Genomic DNA, 22,478 nt, shown 5'->3' with positions numbered 1-22,478 from the left:
AAGAAAATGGACCTAAAACAATTGTTCAATAAAAGAAGGCCGGGTCTGTGGTGTCAATTTGTGATGGGCTTTCAAATAAAAAATCTACCATTACCGGCCCATTATCCCGCTCCGCTCCAACTCTTTCGGATCCACGCCTACATCTTCAAAACCCTAAACCCTTTCTCTCTCTCTCTCTCTCTCTCTCTGTATCTCTCTCGCGTTGATTATCACCAGCAGCAGCTCAACATGGTGAAGAGAAGCAAAAGTAAGCACTCTATACTCACGACTTCATTTACATATATTCTAACATACCCTGTTTTATATACACACATGTTTCTTGAATTTTCTTGATTATTTATGTTTTATTAATGAATTAATGAATGTGAATATATACAGAGAGTAAGAGCAAAAGGGTGTCATTGAAACAGAAATACAAGGTGATTAGAAAAGTGAAAGAGCATCATAAAAAGAAAGCTAAAGATGCTAAGAAAAAGGGGCTTAATAAGAGGCCTAAAGTAGAGAAAGACCCTGGTATTCCAAATGACTGGCCTTTTAAGGAGCAGGAGCTCAAAGCTCTCGAGGCTCGACGGGCTCTTGCGCTTGAGGTTTTGGAGCAAAAGAAAGCTGCCCGGAAAGAAAGGGTATGGTAATTTTGTTGTTTTGTGGGATTTTATTGTGAAGTTGGAAGCTTTGTGGTGTTTGAAGTGGTTAAGTTAATTTCTTGATTTTGCGTATGTTGGTTATAAAGTTTTCGGTTTTATGTTGATGTGTTTAAGTGAATGTTCTTGATGTTTTGTGTATTGTTAGGTGAGGAAGTTGATTGTAAAGTTTTAAGCTTTATGTTATTTAAGGTGGTTTAAATGAATGTTCGTGAAAGTGTTTGTGGTTTTGCTAGTTGAAAAATGTGTGCTGGATTGGTTGTGTGAGTAATGTGTAGTAGTTCTTTTCGTTTGGGGTAGCGAAAGTTGGGATATGATGTTTGCATATTTGTGTACTTGTTTGATAATTCATGTTAATAATCAATTATAGAATGATATGTAGTCCCGGGAAATAGTATGTTTAGCTTTTCGATATCTTGAGTAAGATGTTACAGTTACATCTTTTAATAAATAATGACACTTTATTCTATAGTAATACGTTTGTTGATATGATCTGTGTAAATTTCAGGCTAGAAAGAGGAAATTGGGGCTGCCAGAAGATGATGATGTGGATGCTTCAAAAGAGCAGAATGCTGGTGAGGAGAAGGTTGTTAAACCTGTTGTTGTAATTCGAGGTAAGTTGATGTATTTTGCATTGGGATTTTTCCTTTAGGGTTAATATGATTTTTGCCACTTGTTATGTGTTTTGTGCTCTAAGACCTGGCTTTATGTAGACACTCCGGAGAAAGCTTTCTACAGGGAATTGGCCAAAGTCATTGAAGCATCTGATGTTATTTTGGAAGTTCTAGATGCGCGTGATCCTCTGGGCACACGCTGTGCAGATATAGAGAAGATGGTTCTGAAAGCAGGGACTCCGAAGCAGCTTGTGTTGCTTCTTAATAAAATAGGTATATGTCATTTTCTTTTGTAACCATCTTTTGCATTATGATTGTTTGCTTACACACCTTCAAAGAAACTTTTGATGATCAAGTATGGGAATGTTGCTAATTATTTTGGAGTTGGGATCAGGCTTAGACTTCCCTGTTTTACTAGAAAGTGCTTATATAAGGGATGTGCAAATAGTAAGATTAACCCTTAAACTTGAAGTTGGTAGTGTAGACGTGGTTACAGAATATAAATTCTTATGTCAAATGCGAGGATGTAGTGTGTTCATGTTGTCATCCACAAGCTGGGCGCCCTGTGGAATTGATTATCTTACAGTTTAAATTATTGTGATTATACAAATATTTAAATCTTTAAATTTTAACTTTAGTAAACACTTGCGACATACGTATCATTACATCAGCCTAGTTTAACTTTTAAACTTATCAGATTCTTCAGATCTTTGGTATTCAAGTATTTCATATTCTTCCTATTCCAGATCTTGTCCCCAGGGACTCTGTAGAAAAGTGGCTCAAGTTTTTTAGGGAGGAACTACCAGCTGTTGCGTTTAAATGCAGCACGCAACATCAAAAGTCAAATCTAGGGAAGAAATATGCTGCAAAGGGGGTCAAAAAGACTCCAAAACCATGCAGTCTTCTAGAAGCTGGTGACTGCCTTGGAGGCCAAACACTTATAAAACTACTGAAAAAATATTCAAAAAGCCGTGAGGTACATTGCTAGCACTGATTACCTTTTGCTCTTCTTTTACATGCTGATTACTTAGAGAGGTAACCCTGCAACATATGTTTTTCTGTTTTCGGAATTGTCATGCTTATAAATTGTATGTTGTTAAAGTAACTTTCTTTTTCTGCATGTAATATTCCCCGTCATCCCACGGAATGATTTTTGAACTGGAAAAGCATGTTTGTGTTTACAATTTGACTATGCTGAAGTGTTGTACTATCTTTTAATCGATCCTTATAGCATGCTATTGGTGCAGATTACAAATACAATTAGTGTTGGTGTTGTAGGCCTTCCTAATGTTGGGAAGAGTAGTCTTATTAACAGCTTAAAAAGATGTCACGTTGTAGATGTGAGCGCTACTCCAGGATTGACAAAATCTATGCAAGAAGTTGAGTTAGACAAAAATGTTAAATTATTGGATTGCCCAGGGGTCGTTATGGTTAAATCTGCGGAGAATGAAGCATCCATTGCTCTTAGAAATTGTATAAGAATTGACAAAGTTGACGATCCAATCACTCCAGGTAATATTATGTACCTTCCCCAATATCTAATTTTATACGCGTAATCATTGACTAATCAATATGTTAATTGTTAACCCCTGTAAAGACAAATAGCTCATTAAATATTTCTACACTGAATTTTTGTAGGCCATGCATTGTTAACTTTGATTATTTGATGCTCAAATGCTTTAGATTGAAGATATCTTGTGGATAAGCCACCAATAAAGATAATGTGCTACGTGTTATTGTGACCTCTCTCACTTGTAATTGTCTTAACATCTCTGTCACACTTTTTTTTCATCAAAGGGAAGAGGGGAGGGGGTCTGAGATTACTTTTATTTTAGTGCTTATGTGTCTGAGTTGCTAAGTTGGTGATATATAGTCAAGTACGTTCAATGTGGTTTTGTGTGATTCAAGGCTCAATTGCTAATCAGTTTTTAGAAAATATTTCTTTGATGTGAGTTTATATTATAGCATTATGTGAAATAGTCAATTTGCTTATGCATCAAAGTATCAAACGAGATATGGTATGAACATTAGTCAAATACCATCTGGATATGATAATCCAAATCTATAATCTTTCAACAAACTGTTACTGACGTTCAATACTCTGGAGATGAAGTACTTAGGCATTTAGGTCGCAATCTTTTTATTTTTAGATCGTTGTTCTTTTTACTTTTCTCCTTATGCTTTATTTGTGCCCTCAGACACCTGTTCCTTGACATCCTGTATTGTTGCAGATTTTGGGCAATGTTTGTACTAAATATTTTTTCCTAAATTATCAAACTGCGCAGTGAAGGAAATTTTCAAGATATGCCCTGCCAAAACCTTGGTAATGCTATACAAAATCCCCAGTTTTGACTCCGTGGATGACTTTCTTCACAACGTAGCAACTGCTAGGGGTAAGCTCAAAAAGGGAGGGATTGTGGATGTTGATGCTGCTGCCAGAATTGTTTTGCATGATTGGAATGAGGGTATGCTTTTATTATTAAACTTTCATAGCATGGTATAGATTTGAATTTAAAAGGATAACAGATTAAATTACATGAGTTGACAAGTATGCTTCCCCTTTTTTCTTACAGGTAGAATTCCATACTATACTATGCCCCCAATTAGGGATAGAGAAAAGCCTATGCAAGCGAAGATAATATCAGATCTTTGGAAGAAGTTCAATGTAGATGAAGTATATGCTACAGAGTCCTCCTTTATTGAAAACCTTAAATCTGCAGAAGATTTTCAACTGGTTGAAGTGCCGGGAAATGGACCTCTTACATTTGATGAGAAGCTCTTTGAGGTTTGTATAGGAGTATCATCATTTTTTTGTTTTTTCACAAGTCACGACCATAGGTGGTGGAAAAGAAGTATCTTTATCTTCTTTTCTAAATTGTTTATTACTCCCTCCGTCCCAATTTATATGTCATGTTTGACTTTTTGTCGTCAAATTGACCCAACTTTGACCGTAAATTAAACATCAATCTTTCATTGTTTTAAAAAACTGAAAAATACATATTAAAGTAGATTGCATGTACTTTCTAATGATACAATTTTTATAATTTTTTTTTATTATATACTATATGAATTTTTTGGTTAAAATTGGGTCAATTTGATCACAAAAAGTCAAACAGGACAGATAAATTGGGACGGAGGGAGTATCTTTTATAGAAAATGTGGGGGGCTGTTGATCATTATGTATACTTTGTATACTATTCTCAACCATCTTTTATACGTTTGACCAGTATCGTGCATCTATCATTTTATATAAGAATATGCCGGTTCTCCCTGTAGAGTCGGAAGTAGTTGAATTATCTATCATGCTGGAGTTTGCAGCCATCTGACATCTTGTAGAATTTTATCTTAGAGTCTTAGTGTATATACAACCTCTGGGTGATAAGCATCTTCTGTGCTGCAGGATGAATTGCAGTTGCAATCAGTGCCTGCAAATATAGGCACAGCTCCTGGTCAAAATAATGATAGTGATGACAATGAGCCTATGGATGAAGATGAAGAAGTTGAGAAGAACACAGAAACTACCGGTGGGCAACAGAATACTAAGTCGCATGATTCAGAGGGTGCACTTAACACCAAAGTAAGGAAAGCAACCAAGAAGAGAGGGAAAAAAGCCAAAAAATCTTCTTCCGCAGAAGACCTGGAAGGTGATTATGATTTTAAGGTGGATTACTTCAAGAAAGATTCTGCAAAGGATGAGGCCAGTGATGAGGAGGATGTCCCGGAAAACACTCCTAGTAATGACAAGGACAACTCAGCTAACACGTCCAGTGGGAGCAAACCAGAGACTCCAATTGAGCTCGACTAATAAGGTGGTAAGTCAGCTGTCCAACTTGTAATGTGTTCTAGAACTGGGGTATGTTGCATTGTATTTTTTGATAGTTATAACTGATGAGCAGAGCAGAGCATCTGTACCTCGAACTATAATTTTATTAAAAACTTCAATTTTTTTGTTTATTTGAGATGGTCATTGAAAAACTTGGGTTTAAATTGGTTATTATGAACCTCATCTTGCAAGTCAATTCAGTATTCAGCGTGCACAACTGCACATCATGAGATCAATACAAGTAACAGGAAAGCTATTTTCTCTTGCTGCTGAATGCGATTAAAAAGAACTCTTTTACTGGAAGACTGGTTTATATGTACAGTTCTGCATCAAAAACTTGACTGACGGTTGGTAGTTCCATTACATTACTGGTATTTCCGGTCTAAGCCAGTAGTGATAGTTGCTAAACAAATTTTGAACTTGTGTCAAATCTAAATTTCTTCAGAGAGATGTAGGTGGCAAGATTGTCTCATTTGGGCCTTTTCCATTGTCCACCAAGAATGCCATTTTTAGTCCACATGTGGTGTGTACTTGAACTGTGGCATTGTAAGGCAGTCTATATAGTTTTGTGTCGCTTGTGGTTCCTAAATTTGCTGGCCCGGTGCCTGTGTATTGTAAGGAAAAGGTGGATTTTCTGGAAAATCAGTTGTGAAAACTTCTTTAGTCTTGAAGTAATGTGCTTGAAGAAGGGTTGTAGTAGGCATGGCATTGTTGTATATGACATTATTAACAACGTTGACGAGGAGAGTAGGGCCTGGAAACCGGTTGTTCGCTATCACAATTGGCTTGCTAGAACATTGCCGGTTGGTGTTCCTCATCACCACCTTAAAATGCATTTCATAAATATAAAGCTGTTTTTAAAATTGAAGTGTGTGTGCATGTGTGTAAGCTTTGTTGCTGTGAAGAATAACTCATCAGCTCAACCTTTTTTACCAAATGCCGTTGCTGCAATGGAAGTTGGGTTGGGTGATGTAAAAAAATATTATTCTTAACTAAAAAGCAAGATTATCAAGGGTTGATTAGTTTCCAATTATTCTAGATCATGCATTTGTCACAATAAGTACTAACAGCAGATATATTGTCAGTGTCATAAAATGGATAAAATCCCAGCTTAACTAAGTGTGTCATCATATCTGACTTTGTTTTATTAGTTATTATGATTTCTGATGGTGTTTACAAATCAAGTTGTATTATAACTATCTGATTACCAATTCTATATCTCCAGGATTAGCCTACCCCTTGTTTAAATTTTTTAAGAGGAAGCACTTAAGCAACTAGTGCCGAATAAGAATTATGTTTGCACGGCCAAATTATTAAGTGATCATTTAGGATTGGACTTGTGTAATGAACTTTCGATTTCATATAGTTTATGTTACGTTTAATAGGGATGTCAATGATTATGAAATTAACAGCTGAGCTTAAAACACATTACATCATCATCTTTATCTTTTTAGCGTGAACAACAAATTTTAGCTAATGATCTTAATTTTTGTTTCTCAATGGCATAACCTGTTAGTTAAATTTTTAGATAAGTTAAAATAATTCTCCAAATTTTTTGATTGAGAATCCATTATCTAAAATTGCCACATTAGTTTTTCCCAATTAAACATGTTAAATATTCTCTTTATAGATCTAATGGTATAAAATTATACACATGATTTTGAAATTTTAAAACTAATACTTTATTATTATTTTTAAAAAATAGCTAACCATTATAAATAATATCATTAGAGCAAAATATCTTTTTTATCATCTACATTTTAGCTAACTATTATTTTATATTATTTTATCTAATTAAAATTCCTAACCCCGATGCTCTTATACAATGTTTAAAGTGAGATTTTTTTTATCTACAGTTAAACCAAACTAAATGGGGTGTAACTAAATTTTTTTGGTCTGATTTAGCCAAAAAAAGTAAAATATATTCTTGGTCTGATTAATATGTTGACATTTGACTAGACATATCCTTTCGTATAGGACCTAGGAATGAGAACAATATACAAATTATGACTTTTGCTGCTAGACTAATTCTTATCAAAATGAAACATACAAGTAAAATTAATATTACATCTAAAACTAGATCAAATAATAAGCGTTAAAATAATAATCTCGTTAGAATAATATTTTTTTCCGACCCAACATAATATTCACAGTATATTTTTTATTACCGATAAAATAATAAACTTACTAAAGTAATATTTTTTCTCGATTTCAACTCTATTATTTTAAAGAGATTTAACTGTATTAATTTACGATATTTATTTTGTAATAAAGAATGTACTAAAAATTTAATTTGAAAAAATGATTTCTAGATCTTTATGGACACAAGCAAACACCTAAAGAATGATCCATATTTAAGTTGAGTATTTAAACAAAAAGGGGGGTAAAGGTGAAAATTGTTCATCAAGGTTTGATGAAAATACAACTCTTTTTGATATGAAATTTAAAACTTCAAAAATAATAGAGCAATATTGTAACTTGTAAGATGCAAATTAAGTATTCAACCAAAAAGCGATAAAGGTAAACATTATTCATGAAGTTTTGATCATTTGAAGGCAGTACAACTACAAGGCTGTGTTATGTGAAATTCAAAAATTCAAAGTTAGGGAGCAAAATCACAAGATACCTTAAAAATGAGACCAGGTGGTGGGTAGGCCATCACATGTGTCTGCTTTTCTTTCATGGCCACCCACATGCTCCACATGAACAATTGCACAAATTTATCTACTTTGCACAATCCATGTACTCCTCAAATAAACAAATTTTATTCAGTGTATGCGTACATTCATGTTCATGTTATTACGAGAAGAAATCATTTGTTTCACATTTAAAATATATGAAAATAAAAATTACGAAAAATATTAAAATCTTTATTATCTTTTTATATTTTAAATACTTTACAAAAATTTTCTAAATATGTTTTCAAAATCTTCTCTAAATATAAAATAATAATTATCATATTTTAATTTATGAACGAATATGCACTTTCATCACTCTCATTATGTAAAAAAGTTACTTCATCCGTTCCTTTTAAAAAACAAATTTATCCCAAATTACTTGTCTATTTCTTATTTCAATACAAATTTAAGTGTAATTTTACAAAACTATGTCTATATTTATTGTTCTCAAAATTTGACTTTTTAAAACTTAACTCAATTTTCATTTTTCAATACATTAAATAAGGGTATTTGATAAAAAACCTTATTCAACTAATATTTTTCTTAATATACGTACTTTTTTCAAAAAGAACATGTAATATGAGACGCAGTATCAAAATTTCTTTAAAATGTACTCAGTCTAAAACCATATCACAATTCCTAAAAGTTGAACATTCCAATCCAAGGATTGATTCAAATAATAACTTTTTATTTTCAACTCAACGACTCAACCTGTTATTTTGATTTTTGAAAAATTATTCGTAATTAAAATTTAGTCAAAACAATAAATATTGAATTTCTATCAGCTTTCCTCTTTCAAATTACTCCCTTTACCTCCATTAACACGCTTCCCTTTCTCTCTCTCTCTGCACCAACACATATTTCCCACCTATACACACAAACTTTGTATCTCTACAAACCTAGGGTTTACAATGGCGCAACAATCGCTAATCTACAGTTTCGTAGCACGAGGCACCGTGATTCTATCGGAATACACAGAGTTCACCGGAAACTTCACCAGCATCGCTTCGCAGTGTCTCCAGAAGCTTCCTTCTACTAATAACAAGTTCACTTACAACTGTGATGGTCATACTTTCAATTATCTCGTCGATAACGGCTTCAGTAAGCTCTTTAATCTCCGTTTTATTTGTGTGATTTAATCAATCTAGATTTGTGCGTATATGCGTGTATGTGTTGTGTTTGATTGATCTGATCTGTTTTTCCTTGTTACATTTTTTGTTATATGCTTTGATTTTGTTGTTTTTAGCTGATTAGCTACTTAAGTATTCGTTTGATTTTGTGATCTCTCTCTCTCTCTCTCCCTCTCCCCTATCTCTCTGTGTTTTGTGATTGTTTGATTTGATCTGTTTCTGCTTGTTAAGGTTTCCTATTTTTAGTTTTGTTGTTTTTGTGATTGATTCACTAGGTTAGGCCTTTGTTTGATTTTGTGATCTGTTTGTGTTTGCGAGTTGTATTGTTTGGTTTGATCTGTTTCTGCTTGTTACGTATTGTTTTATTTTATTTGAATATATTGTTTTAAAGATTAATTGCAGTCCTCTTATCGTCATTGATGCATTATTTTTTATTCGGTTGTATGTTGTTGAAGATTAGTTACTTAATAGTTGAAATGATTCATAGATATGTGTTAGTATATATGTGTGTCTGTATTTTGCTTATATGAGTTGATCTTCTTATGCTTGTTACATTTTGTTATATACTCCTGTTTTGCTGTTTTTTGCTTGTTTAGCTAAGTTTGTTATTTGTTTGATTTTGTGTTATTTACTGTTTTGGTATTTGAATGATTGCAGTTTTGTTATTGGTATGATTGACAATTTGATTTTCATACAGTTATTTTTTTGTTTAGTAGTATGTTGTTAAACTTTGATACATCTAAATATTATACCGATATGCAAGGTAGATGAGAAATGATCTATCGTGTTGCTTTGAGAAGTGATCTTTTGGAATGGAGAGACTCATTTTGTAATTAGCTGGAATGTGCTAGTATTAGTTTTCTCCTCTATGTGAAATTTTCAACTGTGTTTTACTTGCAGATAAATTGTTAGTTGGAATGTTTTGTTACACTTTTGTTCTGTCAAAATAAAGCATATATCAGATGTTGCAATGGCTGCTGTTGAACAGCTGTGTTTGGGAATCTGATGTGTATGCGTATACCTAACTTTCTATGGTTGGTGTACTATAAACTTAGCCTCAATATGTCCACTATCCATTTTCCCATTAATCTATTGTGACTGGATGCTAAGTCTTTTGGTAGTGTTACATTGAATTAGATTAAATATGATGCAACTTGGTGTGGTTTATCACCTTAGTTAATGCTATGTTCTTGGCTTTTAAGCTACATAATTGATGTGGACACTTTCAAATTTTGTCTTATTTTACTGCCTTTTGTTTTGAAGAAGTAAGGCTTTTCAGAAATTGCTTGTTCTGTTCCTGCTCTGATGATCACTGTTAAGTTTACTTTATCTACAATATATTTGTTTTGTGAACTCCATATAATACTGGTTTACAAAAAGTTTCTTATTTTGTTTGGAAATATACCTGGGCATCAGATCTACATACGATAAAGAATAATCAATGCGAAAAAGTCCAGTTCATAAAATAAAGTTGATCACTCTCATCTTTTTGTTAAAAAGTATAATTAGATACTCTTAATGTTGTTTCAAGGTTTTCCTGCTTTGAACATCTACGGATTTTTTAGGGTTATTTACTTAATAGTTTTTTAACCAATTGTACCAACCCAATCTGTTCTATGATGCAGCATACTGTGTTGTTGCTGTTGAATCTGCTGGTCGACAATTGCCTATTGCTTACCTTGAACGAATCAAGGAAGAATTTACCAAGAGATATGCTGGCGGTAAAGCTGCAACAGCTGTTGCAAATAGTCTCAACAAAGAATTTGGGTAATTAACTCTGCTTTCTGAATGTTTATCTTTCTCTTTTTACAAGTAGTTGTCTATTACATATTGTCACTTTATGAATATAGGCCTCAGCAGAAACAGCAGATGCAGTATTGTGTGGATCATCCAGAGGAGATCAGTAAGCTTGCAAAGGTGAAGGCCCAAGTTTCAGAGGTCAAAGGAGTAATGATGGAAAATATTGAAAAGGTAAGCCATTACGGTTAGTTGGTCATATATCTCATAAACGCCCAAGTCATATAAGTAAAGGTCATCAAGATTATTTACAAGGGGCTTTGACCTTGTAGGTTCTTGATCGTGGAGAGAAGATTGAGCTTTTGGTGGACAAAACAGAGAACCTTCGCTCTCAGGTAAGTGATTAGATATTCTTTGTTTTCTTTAGAAGGGTAGAGTATAAATTATATCTTTGCATGTGCTTTTGATGATTTTTATCAGAGAAACTGTTTAATTTATCTGCTGTACACATGACCTATAAAGTTGTGTTTACACTGTTAAATATAACTAGCATCTATTCGTTTATGCAGTATTTTTAAATAATATTTATGTGTCATTATATTATTTCGAACGTAAATATTATATTTTATTCTTTGACAAATTATGTAAATATGAAAATGTAATATTTGCAACCTAATAGCATTAATAATAATAATAATAATAAGTACTATGTTTTTAAAAAAAATTATGGATCAAAAATACATTTGAACTGGTTTTTCTATTATCAAATTCGTTAGGATATAAGGTCATTATCATATTATCTATATGTTCAAAATTACAATCGAAATAGATACTGAAACTTTTAGATTTTAAATATATTATACCACATTAAAAGTATCTGAAATTTATTGTTTAAAATTATTAAATTATTTCATATAATATAACATGATTTTGATGAAAACATGTTCTTGATATGTAAATTACGATATCCTAAATCGTGATTAGATGAAGGTGATTAGATGAAGATGTGTGACATGTGTTATTTTATATTTATTTCTTTTTTCTTAGGGTAGATTTTGCGTCATAGGTAAGTGATACATGAGGGGGCATATCATCAACATAGTCTTTTTTAGCATATGTTGCACACACTTTGTATAAATAGAAGTTGGAACATATGTTGTATGTAAAAAAACTCATACCTAATTTTATTATAAAAGTATAATTGAACTACTAACCTTATAATTGTACCCAATTTTTTTTTTGATACCTTTAATGTGGTTTACCCTTTTAATTTTCATATCAACTATATAGTACTTCAATGTCTTAGATTTTATTGTTAATTTAAAATATTAGAAGATTATTACTTTGATACAGTATGTTATAAAATTGACTCGTTATAAAAATTTAATTTTTTATCATTAGTTTTCTGAGCTTGATGATTAAGACTTTTAATGATTTCCATGTAATGGTTATAAACCAAATCTCAAATAAATGATTTTCTACAATTTCAAATAGCAAAAAGAGAGTAGATATGAGTTAGGCCCTATGAAGTTCATAAAAACATGAAATATTTAGCTCAATTAGTTGTGTAGTTACTATTTTAACTTTGAGCAAACTAACATTTTTAAATATTTTTTCTACTCGTATTTCTTAGGGGTGAGCAATGTAGCATATCATGTTCAATTGTTAAAGATCAAATCAGATATTCGATATTCTGAATTATGAAAAAACTATTCTTGTTCAAGTTTTCTTTAATCAGATATTAGTGGTAACCATATCGCCAGAGATTATACGGTTCAGAATTAATTCTTATTTTTTAGTTTAATTTGTAAATGATTAATCAATTTAATTGTAGTTTGATTCATTTTATTTAATTGGTATGTTATATATTGATTGACGGCATATTATAAATGATAGTTTTAAGATTTTAATATAAGTAACTTATTTCTTTATTTTATTTTATTTTAACCAAGTAAAATTTATAACTCAATTCTTTTAGTAGGTCTTATAAACGCTTTTTATTATTATTTGGTTGACTTTTGATTAAGAATATAGAATTCCCCTAAATTCACCTTTATATCACATATTATAATATTTCAAATTCATATATCATCAATATTACATCATTTAGACATATTTGATGACACCAAATTTGATGGCTTTGTCAATATTTTTATATCTATAATTTTTATTAAAAAAGATTTAGTTACACGTTGAATTCTCAATTTACAAATTTAAAATAAAAAATAATCTAAATAAGAATATTCTTTCAGTTATCTTATTTAGTGTTCTCCAAAAATTTGTAATCTCTTTATAAATCACCTTTTATAATAAAAAATATTTAATATGATATAGTCCATGTTGAAAGTCCATCAATTTTTCCTTTCAAAGATCCTTACTGAAATTTTAATTTTTGTGCTTAATTAATTCGTCACATTCATGACTTAAAGTTTCTATAATATTGTATTGGTACTCGTTTAAACTATTAAGTTAGATTTGAATTCGTTCATTTTTATTATTCGAAATGAGTTATATCTGAATCATGGTTCGAGCCCGATTATTCAGATTCTTTTTCAATTTAAAATTCATTTACGTGAATTATTAATTTATAGGTATTAATCTACATTTAAACAATATATGAGACTTGCCTGAAATAATAACTTGATCTCGAATAAATAAGATATTAAAGAGAATATAAATACTAACAGTCTTAATGTACGTGGTTAATGTTTTTTAATAACAAAGTGAATGCTTGTGTAGCTCAAATAGTTTATGTGGTGTTTTTACATTGAAGAGATTTTGGGTAATATTTTTTATATATGAGGAGGAGCTAGGTTCGGAGTTAGACTCAGGTTCGGAGGTAGGTAATTTATTTACTCAGGAGGGAGGCTTGACATGTACTCGTTGTGCTATTATATAGATAAATGATTAGGGGTTTCCTATTATAGTAATGCAACTTCAGATGGCTTGTAAAGTAAAGAAAATTGATTTGATAGCAGGTAAACATGCACAATTCTTGCATTATACAAACCACATTAAAGGCGATAATATTAACATTCATTGGGATCTTTGATTCTGTCTAACACAATGGATCATACATTCATATAATGTTCAAGTCGATAGATATATGGAATCCTTGTGTATCATTTTCGGGACTTTCCTTTTACCAAATCTTGATTTTATATGTGATTAAAATAACAGTTTCCATGTAATTTGGTTGAGTAAATGCTTAGGCTTAAACTTGTTGCAGGCACAAGATTTTAGGACAGGAGGACAGCAGTTGAGGAGGAAGATGTGGTTGCAAAATATGAAGATAAAGCTGATAGTTCTTGGGATTATCATTGCTCTAATTCTTATCATAGTTCTCTCAGTTTGTGGTGGCTTCAGCTGTTCTAAGTAATTGGTCCTTACGTGCTTTGCCCATCACCCATTCAGTCAAACATGGTACAGTACATTCAGTATCTGGTTACTTATGTTCACCAATGGTGTTTTGGTGGCACAGTTTTTGTTCTTCGTGGCAACGTAGTCTATATTGCGACAGTTTGTACAATAATTTGTATTTGGATCTGTTTCTGTTCCTCTGGTTATATAGTAGGAATTTAGCTTTTGCCAGTGGTTGTCCCATGCATTGCTTCTCTTTCCGATTCTTTAATTCCTTGAGAAAGATTACATCTATATTGTTGTACTGTTTGATTGATAATCTATCTAATGACACTATTTAGCTGCTGAATCCATTAAATAGAAATAGGCTGGCTTTGATGCATGTGTTATTGTGTTGTTCCAAAGATGCTGTATGCGGATTGCGGGAACACTTGTTTAAGCAAAGCTAACAATTATTGGTTTTAAAAAGGATCAATTATCAAATATCACAATGCAAGTCTGCGACTTAAACGAGCTCTGAATGCATGTTCGTTGATTAAATTATGAGAAAGTTGAAGCATAAAGTGTCTCCACACTCCTATCATACAACATAAAGTAAAAAAAAAACAGATAGAGATTGAACTTTAAGGAGAGTTGTTGGGTTGCCTCAATTGTTATGCAGAAGCTGGTTTGCGAAATTGCGATACCTATACACAATAATGAAAAATATCACTATGTAAGATTTGCAAAAGACCTCTTTTCTATTAAAGTTCGCTTGCATAATTAACTTGATATAATACAAAACAAAGAAACCCATGAAAAGGTCGAGAGTTATAAAACGAAAATCAGAAATGCATAAACTTTTAATCAGGCCATTTTCAAGCATTCATTCAGTTCCAGCCAGGGACAGTAAATATGACAGTAGCATGCATTCTGCTTCATGTATTGGATACTAAAGTAAGATACAAACTTACCCTCGCAAATTCTTGTTTTAACTAGTTAGCTGTCAGGGTGATTGAAATCATTGAGACATTATGACTAGTCTTCAGCACACTACATTGTTCATAACTGAAAATGTTATAGAACAGGCCTTAAATTAATGAATTCATAGGACGAACATTTGAAAAAGATGGAATACTTACGGGCTGAAGACCCTCCTCAAAAGGCTCGTATACATCCACAATCTTGACTGAACTGATGACAGCATCGTGGTACAGTGTAGGAATTAGTCTGTTTCCAGAACACATGCAGTAAGCTAACTATGTACATGACAACTTATAGGAGGAGGAGCTTTACTCAGATGTGAAGAAGATAAGCCAGACTTTATAATCTCTGTGCAACCCCACCTTGTTTATTCGAATGAAAAGAAGTCCAAAACCATGGTGGTTTCTCCATAAGAATAAGTACCTCAATCCCCATAGCATGAATGTTGACAAATTACTGTTATATAACTCCATTCCAGACTTTACAATATAGTTATTTAACTAAATAGTATCAAGGCATGTTTTGGTTTATGTTACTAACCATTTCCTGAGAACACCAGCGTTGGGTCTCCATGCTGAGATTTTCAAGAGATGGATAGTAAGTTCAATGTTGAAGTCGAATCGTAGTGTGAGCTATATGAGCCAAAAACACTTCATTGAGTGTGTCTGTCGAGAAAGAAAAAACGGCATGTATTATAGGCTTCGAGTATTTATAACTTGTCTCTGATACCCGTATGTATATATATAATCAGGGTGAAAATGTAGCCGTCTTGCTACTTAGCCATTATGCCATACATGTGTATTATGCTATATGTGATAGTACATATAACTCCTGCAAGTTCTACTCCTAACTCCATATAGCTCCTGGACTCCTAACTCCATATAACTCCTGGAAGGACTAATCCTGAACTCTTAACTCGGTCTAGTCTCGCGTACTGCCAGTCCTGACTGGCCTAGTCCCGCAAGGCCAACCTTGAGAAATCCCAACACGTGAGCCACTAGCCCAAGCACATGACAGTGACAATTGTCACACATCAATCATGGGAATAATCAGGGCACGTGTCAGAGGATTCTCAGAACATTCCTCGACCAGTCCCGCGCTGACACGTGTAAAACATCCACTCCAACCAGGTGTCCTCCGCTTCCAGAACCGATGACTACGATTTAAAGGTACCAACCCCAAAACCCTATCCTTGGGCTATAAATAGCCCAAGAAGGTAAGATTTTGAGGTTAATCACTCTCTAACACTCATATACACACACAACCACCCTTCATTCATATCTATCTTCATCTTCCCCAAAAGCGAGTTCTTACTCTCACACCGGAGGCGCCGCGGGACCCAAACCACCCCTTCCGGTGTTGTTTTGTAGGAACCCCACCACAGCTACACCTCCACAGCGGCGAAGGATCCAGGCACGACGTCGAAAGATCAGCCCCGCCACCAGGAGTTATCATTTGGCACTAGAAGGAGGGGTCTCCATCCTTGGGTCTCGGTGCCCCTGGATTCACCTTCATCAACAAACTCTTGAAAGAGTCCATTTATTTAAGTTGTAAGAACCCAATCAACCAAACCCTTCCATGAATATGAATGTCGTTTATTTAAGCCACGTTTGTGTGTGCTTGTTATTTTAGGCCACGTTTGTGTGACCTCTGTTTTGTCGATTTAAGCCACGTTTGTGTGTGCTATTGTTAGTTTTGATCATTTTAGAACCCCAATTTTGCTCTAATTTGAGTATTGCATTTGTGTTCTAAAATCCCGCTACACTTATTCTACCACATTGCTGAGTAGTCCCAGAAGATTGTTTAAACTAGTCCCAGAAAGCTGTTTATTACTACTTGTTATTGTTTGGGATAGTTTTTACGATTTTCGTAAAGCAACCTTAGATCCATATTGTAAGTTGGAAATTTTTGTTAGTTATTTTTGGTATTTTTTAGAAATGGCAAGACCAGGAAAGCATACTTCTGGAAGACCATCTGCTAGCACTCAGGTCCAAGAGCCGGACCACTCCTAGGCCCTTGATCCAGGAGCCGACAGAGAGGCGTTCCAGGAGCAACCATTGCAACACACTCCCGTTGCGGAGAGAATTGTAAACACCCGGGACGCCAGAACCTTATTGAGCTGAACCAATACAAATACACAAATGTCCCGGTGGCCGAAGAGCACGTGGCCAACCTTACAAGTGATGAACTGTCGGAAGCAATCAGGCTCTACAGGCAGGAGCAAACCCGGTTCCAGGAAGAAGCCGAACTTGAGGAGGAACCAGAGGAGTTCGGGGACTCCCAGCAATCTAAGAGATCTGTCTTTGACCGAATTGGAGCTAAGGGAAAGAAAAGCAAAAAGGATCAAGGTAATAAGAAAGAAGCAGAAGCGGCTAAACAAAATAAGTTGGAAGAGATGCGGGAGCAAATCAGAAAAGAGGAAGAAGCAAAGCTCGAGCTAAAGATCCAAAAAAGAATGCAGTTAGAAGAAAAAAAGCTACTGGCCAAGTCTAGGAACAAGAGAACCCGGAGAGACCCAACTCCGGAGCTGATTTCTGATGATGAAGAAGAAGAGAAGCAGAAGGACCTAAAAGATATGATCTATGAATTGCGAAGAAAGATGGACAGATACTCAGGAGTAGAAATTGGAGAAACACTTACTCCTTTCAGCCACTCCTTGGAGGCTATTGGCAGCGGGACTTGAAACACTACAACTTTGACTCCTTTGACGGTCTAGGAGATCCGGAAGAACACCTGAACTATTTTGAGCAGATCGCGTAAATATATTACTATAATGACTTGATGAAATCAAGGTTCTTCACTTCAACTCTTAAGGGAGGGGCCCAGAGATGGTTCAGCAGGATCCCCTCCCGCAGCATCCATAGTTGGAAGGAGTTTCGCACTTCCTTCCTTCGGAGATTTCGAGCAAATAAAATGCACGAAATGTACATGTGTCACTTGGAGACAATCCGGCAGCATGACAATGAGTCTCTCTCTGCATATATGCGCTGGTTCCAGGAATCAATCAACAAAGTCTCGAGTTTGGATGAGCGGGAAGCTTTGAGCATTTTCAGGAGAAACTTGGACCCAGAGCACAATGAGAGATATATCGTAGAACTGATCAATAAGGAGCCATAAAGTCTGGCATCAGCTTACTCCATGGCTGCCAGACTCATGAAGGAAACCGATGTGCTCCAAGCAATGAGGATGACCCGAAATGGGGGGTCCAGGAGTAAGAACCCTGATGACCGACCGAAAGGGGGTTACCATCAGGTGAAGAAGTTCAAGCAAAACCAACAAAGCCAAGAAAGATAAATTACTCCGATTTTTTAGAGACTCGGTCCTAAGCAGGAGTCAAAGAGCGATCCAGGACCCATGAAGCAACCTCGGGAGCCAAAGCAGGAGTCGAACTGGACTCCTCTCAACATATCCCGAGAGGAAATCTTGAAGGAGATAAAAGACAAGCCTTTCTATTATCCTCCAAAGCCAATGCAAACTCCTCCGAAGAGCAGGCCTTACAATAGGTAGTGCGATTATCATGAGACCCATGGCCACAAGACCGAGAACTGCTTATCACTCAAGTACTTCATTGAGGACCAAGTGAAGAAAGGAAATATGAACAAGTACTTGGTTCGGGACAGCAACAACAGGGGGAAGCGCAGAAGAGAGGAAATAATGTAGTCAACGTAGTCCTAGGAGGCTCCCACTCCCCACCTCGGAGCCCGGACTTCGGCGAAGAAGTGCTTTCAATCCAATCACTCCCAGACCTGGTGATATCCTTCAGCAGTAAGGACTATGAAGGAGTCAACCCTCATCACAATGCAGCTTTAGTTGTCACTTTGGACATCTTTGATAATGAAGTAAGAAGAATGCTCAGAGATAATGGTTCCTTAGTAAATATTCTCTTCAAGCACACAGTGGATCGAATGCAGTTAGGGAGTGTCCGCTCAAATGATTGCCGGGAGGATCCACTCTATGGGTTCAGACACAACTTAGTCCCGATTCAAGGAACTTTATATCTACCAGTCATTTTTGGAACTACTCCTAACCAAGTGACTTATGTAATCAAGTTTTATGTCATCAACACTCCTTCGTCATACAATGAAATCATTGGCAGGTCAGCTCTAACCATGATGCAAGCGATAACTTCGATCTCCCATCTCAAAATCAAGTTCCCAACCCCGACAGGAGTCGGGGAAATAAAAGGAGATTATGGAGTTGATGAAACATGCTACAGCCAGGAGTTGGTCATGACAGAAACCCACCATGACAACAAAAGGAAGGCAACAGTCCTTCACAAGCAACAAAACATTAAGAAGCACCGACCCCGGCCAAGGGAAGAAACAACAAAAGAAGTACAACTCATTGAGTCAAGTCCGGAACAAGAAGCAAATATAACAAGTCCGGAAGGACCGGCAAGCAACCAAGTCATGGTAGTCGACAAGACAAATCAGGTCCTAGACCAAGCTAGTCCTACCATGCAAGCAACCAAAGAATCAGAACAAGCAAACTCCTATCTGAAGAAGAACTTTGAAGCCCGAATTCATCAAATGGTTTCAAATAAAGAACAAGTAAAAATCAAAGCGGCAGTAGAAACAGAAGAAGTCCAGGTTGATGAAAGCAGTCCTAGCAAAAAGGTGAAAGTTGAGTCAGGACTCGAAGAGTACTTCAAGAAAATATTAGTGTCCCTGCTCCGGGAGTATAAAGATGTTTTTTCCTGGAGTCCAAGAGACATGCCCGAACTACATGAGTCCATAACAATGCACAGCTTGGGTCAACCCCAACAGAAAACCAGTCAAACAGAAGAGAAGGAATTTCACCCCGGAGAGGCAAATAGCCATAGACGAAGAAGTGGAGAAGCTACTCAAAGCAGGAATCATCAAAGAAATCAAATATCCAGAGTGGCTAGCTAATGTTGTTATGGTGAAGAAGTCAAACGGTAAATGGAGAATGTGTGTGGACTACACCGATCTGAATGATGCATGCCTGAAGGACCCATGCCCTCTCCCAAATATTGATCAATTGATAGATGCCACCTCCGGACACATCATGCTAAGTTTTATGGACGCCTTCTCCAGATACAACCAGATCAAGATAAACCCAAAGGACATACCCAAGACAGCATTCATAACTCACAGAGCAATTTATGCTTATGTGATGCTGCCCTTCGGACTGACAAGCGTAAGATCAACTTACCAGAGAGCCATGAACAAGATATTCAAGTCCCAAATCGGGAGGAACTTGGAGTGCTATGTCGACGACATGATTTCCAAATCAACAACTATACCAGAACATGTGGAAGATCTGAAGGAGTGCTTTGACAACCTAAGGAAGAACCAACTCAAACTAAACCCAGAGAAATGTACCTTCGGAGTAGGAGCAGGCAAATTTCTAGGATTCATGATCAGATACAGAGGCATAGAAGCCAATCCGGAGAAAATAAAAGCAATCCAAGAGATGAGGGCTCCCAGGACCCAAAAAGATGTGCAGAAGCTAGCAGGATCCCTAGCAGCACTCAGGAGATTTGTCTCAAAGCTAGCAGAGAGGTGCTTACCATTCTTTGACTTACTCAAAGGAGCAAGCAACAAGAAAGAGGTAAACTGGAGTCCGGAGTGCCAAAAGGCATTTGAGGAAATTAAGTCCTACCTCTCTCAGCCACCACTCCTAACTAAAGCCCAGCCAGGAGAGCCTCTCTACTTATACTTGTCAGCAGGAGCACAAGCCGTAGAAGCTGCCCTAATCAGGGAATATAATGGAAAATAACAACCAGTCTACTATGTAAGCCAAGTTCTTAAAGATGCGGAAACTAGATACCCAAGGCTGAAGAAGTTTGCCTTTTCCTTAATCACAACTTCAAGAAAGCTCAGGCATTTCTTCCAAGGAAAAGAAATAAGAGTAGTAACAAATTAGCCGCTAAGGAAGATAATTCACAATCCAGATGTCTCGGGAAGGCTAGTCAATTGGGCTATGGAGTTAAGCCAGTTCAACTTAAGCTTTATTCCCAAGACTGCCATTAAAGCTCAAACACTTGCAGATTTCATAATCGAATGCAACTTCCAAGAAGAAGAACCGGAACCAATGAACATCGATCCAGAAATAAAAAAAGATACAAGTCCGGGAGCCTGGACCTTGAAAGTAGACGGTTCTTCAACAAGCGAAAGGTCGGGAGCCGGACTCATACTAAAAAGCCCTGAAGGATCCACCATTCAAACAGCTATATCTTTTGGATTCCCCGCAATAAATAATCAGAAGGAATATGAGGATTTGATTGCAGGACTAAAGCTTTCCAGTACTCTGAGGGTCCAGGACTTAAAAATCTACATCGACTCCCAGATAGTGGTCGAACAAATAAATGGAGAATACATAACAAAGGACCCTATTCTGGCCAAGTACCAAGCACTGGTTCAAAGTTACTTAGCCTGAATCCCCAAGAACCATTTCCTTCAGATAAGCCGAGAAGAAAATGAAGAAGCAGATATTCTATCCAAATTAGTCCGAAACTCATCAGATCTGGATGGCTCAGTTTACTTTGAAGAACTCTACAAACCTTCTATCGAATCCGGAGAAGTCTTGGAGAACGAAAGCAACCAAAACTGGATGACTCCCTTTATAAACTACTTGGAGAAATGGGAGCTCCCGGAGGATAGAGGAAAATCCCAAATATTGAAAGCAAAAGCAGCCAAGTTCTTCCTCGAAGAAGGACTACTCTACCGCAGGACCTTCTCATCCCCTATCCTAAAATGTGTTGGCCCAGAAGAAGCAAAGTACTGTTTGACGGAAGTGCATGAAAGAATATACGGAGATCACATGTCCGCAAAGTCCCTAGCTCATAAGATCATATGACAAGGCTACTACTGGCCGACCATCCACTAGGATGCAATAGAGTTTGTGAAGAAATGCAAAGAATGCCAACTCTTCAGCAATGTATCCCGGATCAGCCCAGTCCTACCTTCCTCAGTCCTGTCACCTATCCCCTTTTCTTGATGGGGTATTGACATCATGGGAGCCTTTCCCCGGGCCAAAGGAGATCTCAGGTACTTGTTAGTCTCAATTGATTACATGACAAAATGGGTTGAAGCAAAAGCAATGAGAACAATCAATCAGCAAGACTGCATAAAGTTTATGGACAATATTTTGATGAGGTTCGGGATACCACGAGTCCTAGTATCAGATAACGGACCCCAGTTCATTGGATCAGAATTCGAGTCCTACCTTCAGGAGCGCGGGATAAAGCACAAAAAGTCATCAATAGCATATCCCCAAGGAAACGGCCAAGTAGAAGTCACCAACAGAATCCTACTCCGAGGTATTGAAAAAAGACTCAAAGAGAGCAAAAGCAAATGGCCAGAAGAACTACCAAGCATACTATGGTCCTACAAGACAAGCCCCAGGACAAGCACCGGAGAAACTTCGTTCAAACTAGCTTATGGGACAGAAGCAATGCTTCCTATTGAAGTGGGATCTCCTTCTCACAGAGCAATAAACTTTGATGAAGAAGCAAACGAAGAAGGACTCAGAACAAACATGGAGCTAATTGATGAGGTCCGGGACCA

At 35.9% G+C, this 22,478-nt stretch overlaps 3 protein-coding genes across 3 annotated transcripts; all 3 read left to right on the top strand.

The window, feature by feature from the left end:
* The first annotated feature begins 84 nt into the window (after positions 1 to 84).
* Positions 85 to 5,209, top strand: LOC141689803 (guanine nucleotide-binding protein-like NSN1). The gene is made up of 9 exons (XM_074494197.1): positions 85 to 247; positions 379 to 623; positions 1,150 to 1,255; positions 1,355 to 1,528; positions 2,002 to 2,231; positions 2,503 to 2,767; positions 3,541 to 3,720; positions 3,829 to 4,040; positions 4,656 to 5,209. The coding sequence occupies exons 1-9, from the start codon at positions 229 to 231 to the stop codon at positions 5,058 to 5,060; spliced, it is 1,836 nt and encodes a 611-aa protein (XP_074350298.1). The 5' UTR covers positions 85 to 228; the 3' UTR covers positions 5,061 to 5,209.
* A 3,332-nt stretch (positions 5,210 to 8,541) lies between these two features.
* LOC141693142 (vesicle-associated membrane protein 722) lies at positions 8,542 to 14,332 on the top strand. The gene is made up of 5 exons (XM_074498154.1): positions 8,542 to 8,857; positions 10,512 to 10,653; positions 10,737 to 10,857; positions 10,956 to 11,018; positions 13,853 to 14,332. Exons 1-5 carry the CDS (start codon positions 8,668 to 8,670, stop codon positions 14,000 to 14,002), a joined length of 666 nt encoding a protein of 221 aa, XP_074354255.1. The 5' UTR covers positions 8,542 to 8,667; the 3' UTR covers positions 14,003 to 14,332.
* A 6,560-nt stretch (positions 14,333 to 20,892) lies between these two features.
* On the top strand, positions 20,893 to 21,768 carry LOC141691033 (uncharacterized). The gene is made up of 2 exons (XM_074495780.1): positions 20,893 to 21,327; positions 21,373 to 21,768. Exons 1-2 carry the CDS (start codon positions 20,893 to 20,895, stop codon positions 21,766 to 21,768), a joined length of 831 nt encoding a protein of 276 aa, XP_074351881.1.
* The last annotated feature ends 710 nt before the right edge of the window (positions 21,769 to 22,478 follow it).

This window comes from Apium graveolens, chromosome 10 (genome assembly GCF_009905375.1).
Source record: "Apium graveolens cultivar Ventura chromosome 10, ASM990537v1, whole genome shotgun sequence".
Classification (NCBI taxonomy): Eukaryota; Viridiplantae; Streptophyta; class Magnoliopsida; order Apiales; family Apiaceae; genus Apium; species Apium graveolens.
The sequence above is the reverse complement of the archived record's forward strand: the minus strand, read 5'-3'. Positions and strand labels throughout refer to the sequence as shown.

Coding starts and splice junctions, on each gene's coding strand:
- LOC141689803 (XM_074494197.1), top strand. Junction 1,529..2,001: donor GTTGCTTCTTAATAAAATAG/GTATATGTCATT, acceptor TTCCTATTCCAG/ATCTTGTCCCCAGGGACTCT. Junction 4,041..4,655: donor TTGATGAGAAGCTCTTTGAG/GTTTGTATAGGA, acceptor TCTGTGCTGCAG/GATGAATTGCAGTTGCAATC.
- LOC141693142 (XM_074498154.1), top strand. CDS start 8,668: ATGGCGCAACAATCGCTAATCTACAGTTTCGTAGCACGAGGCACCGTG. Junction 10,654..10,736: donor AGTCTCAACAAAGAATTTGG/GTAATTAACTCT, acceptor TTATGAATATAG/GCCTCAGCAGAAACAGCAGA. Junction 10,858..10,955: donor TGATGGAAAATATTGAAAAG/GTAAGCCATTAC, acceptor TTGACCTTGTAG/GTTCTTGATCGTGGAGAGAA.
- LOC141691033 (XM_074495780.1), top strand. CDS start 20,893: ATGGAGTTAAGCCAGTTCAACTTAAGCTTTATTCCCAAGACTGCCATT. Junction 21,328..21,372: donor TGGCCAAGTACCAAGCACTG/GTTCAAAGTTAC, acceptor CATTTCCTTCAG/ATAAGCCGAGAAGAAAATGA.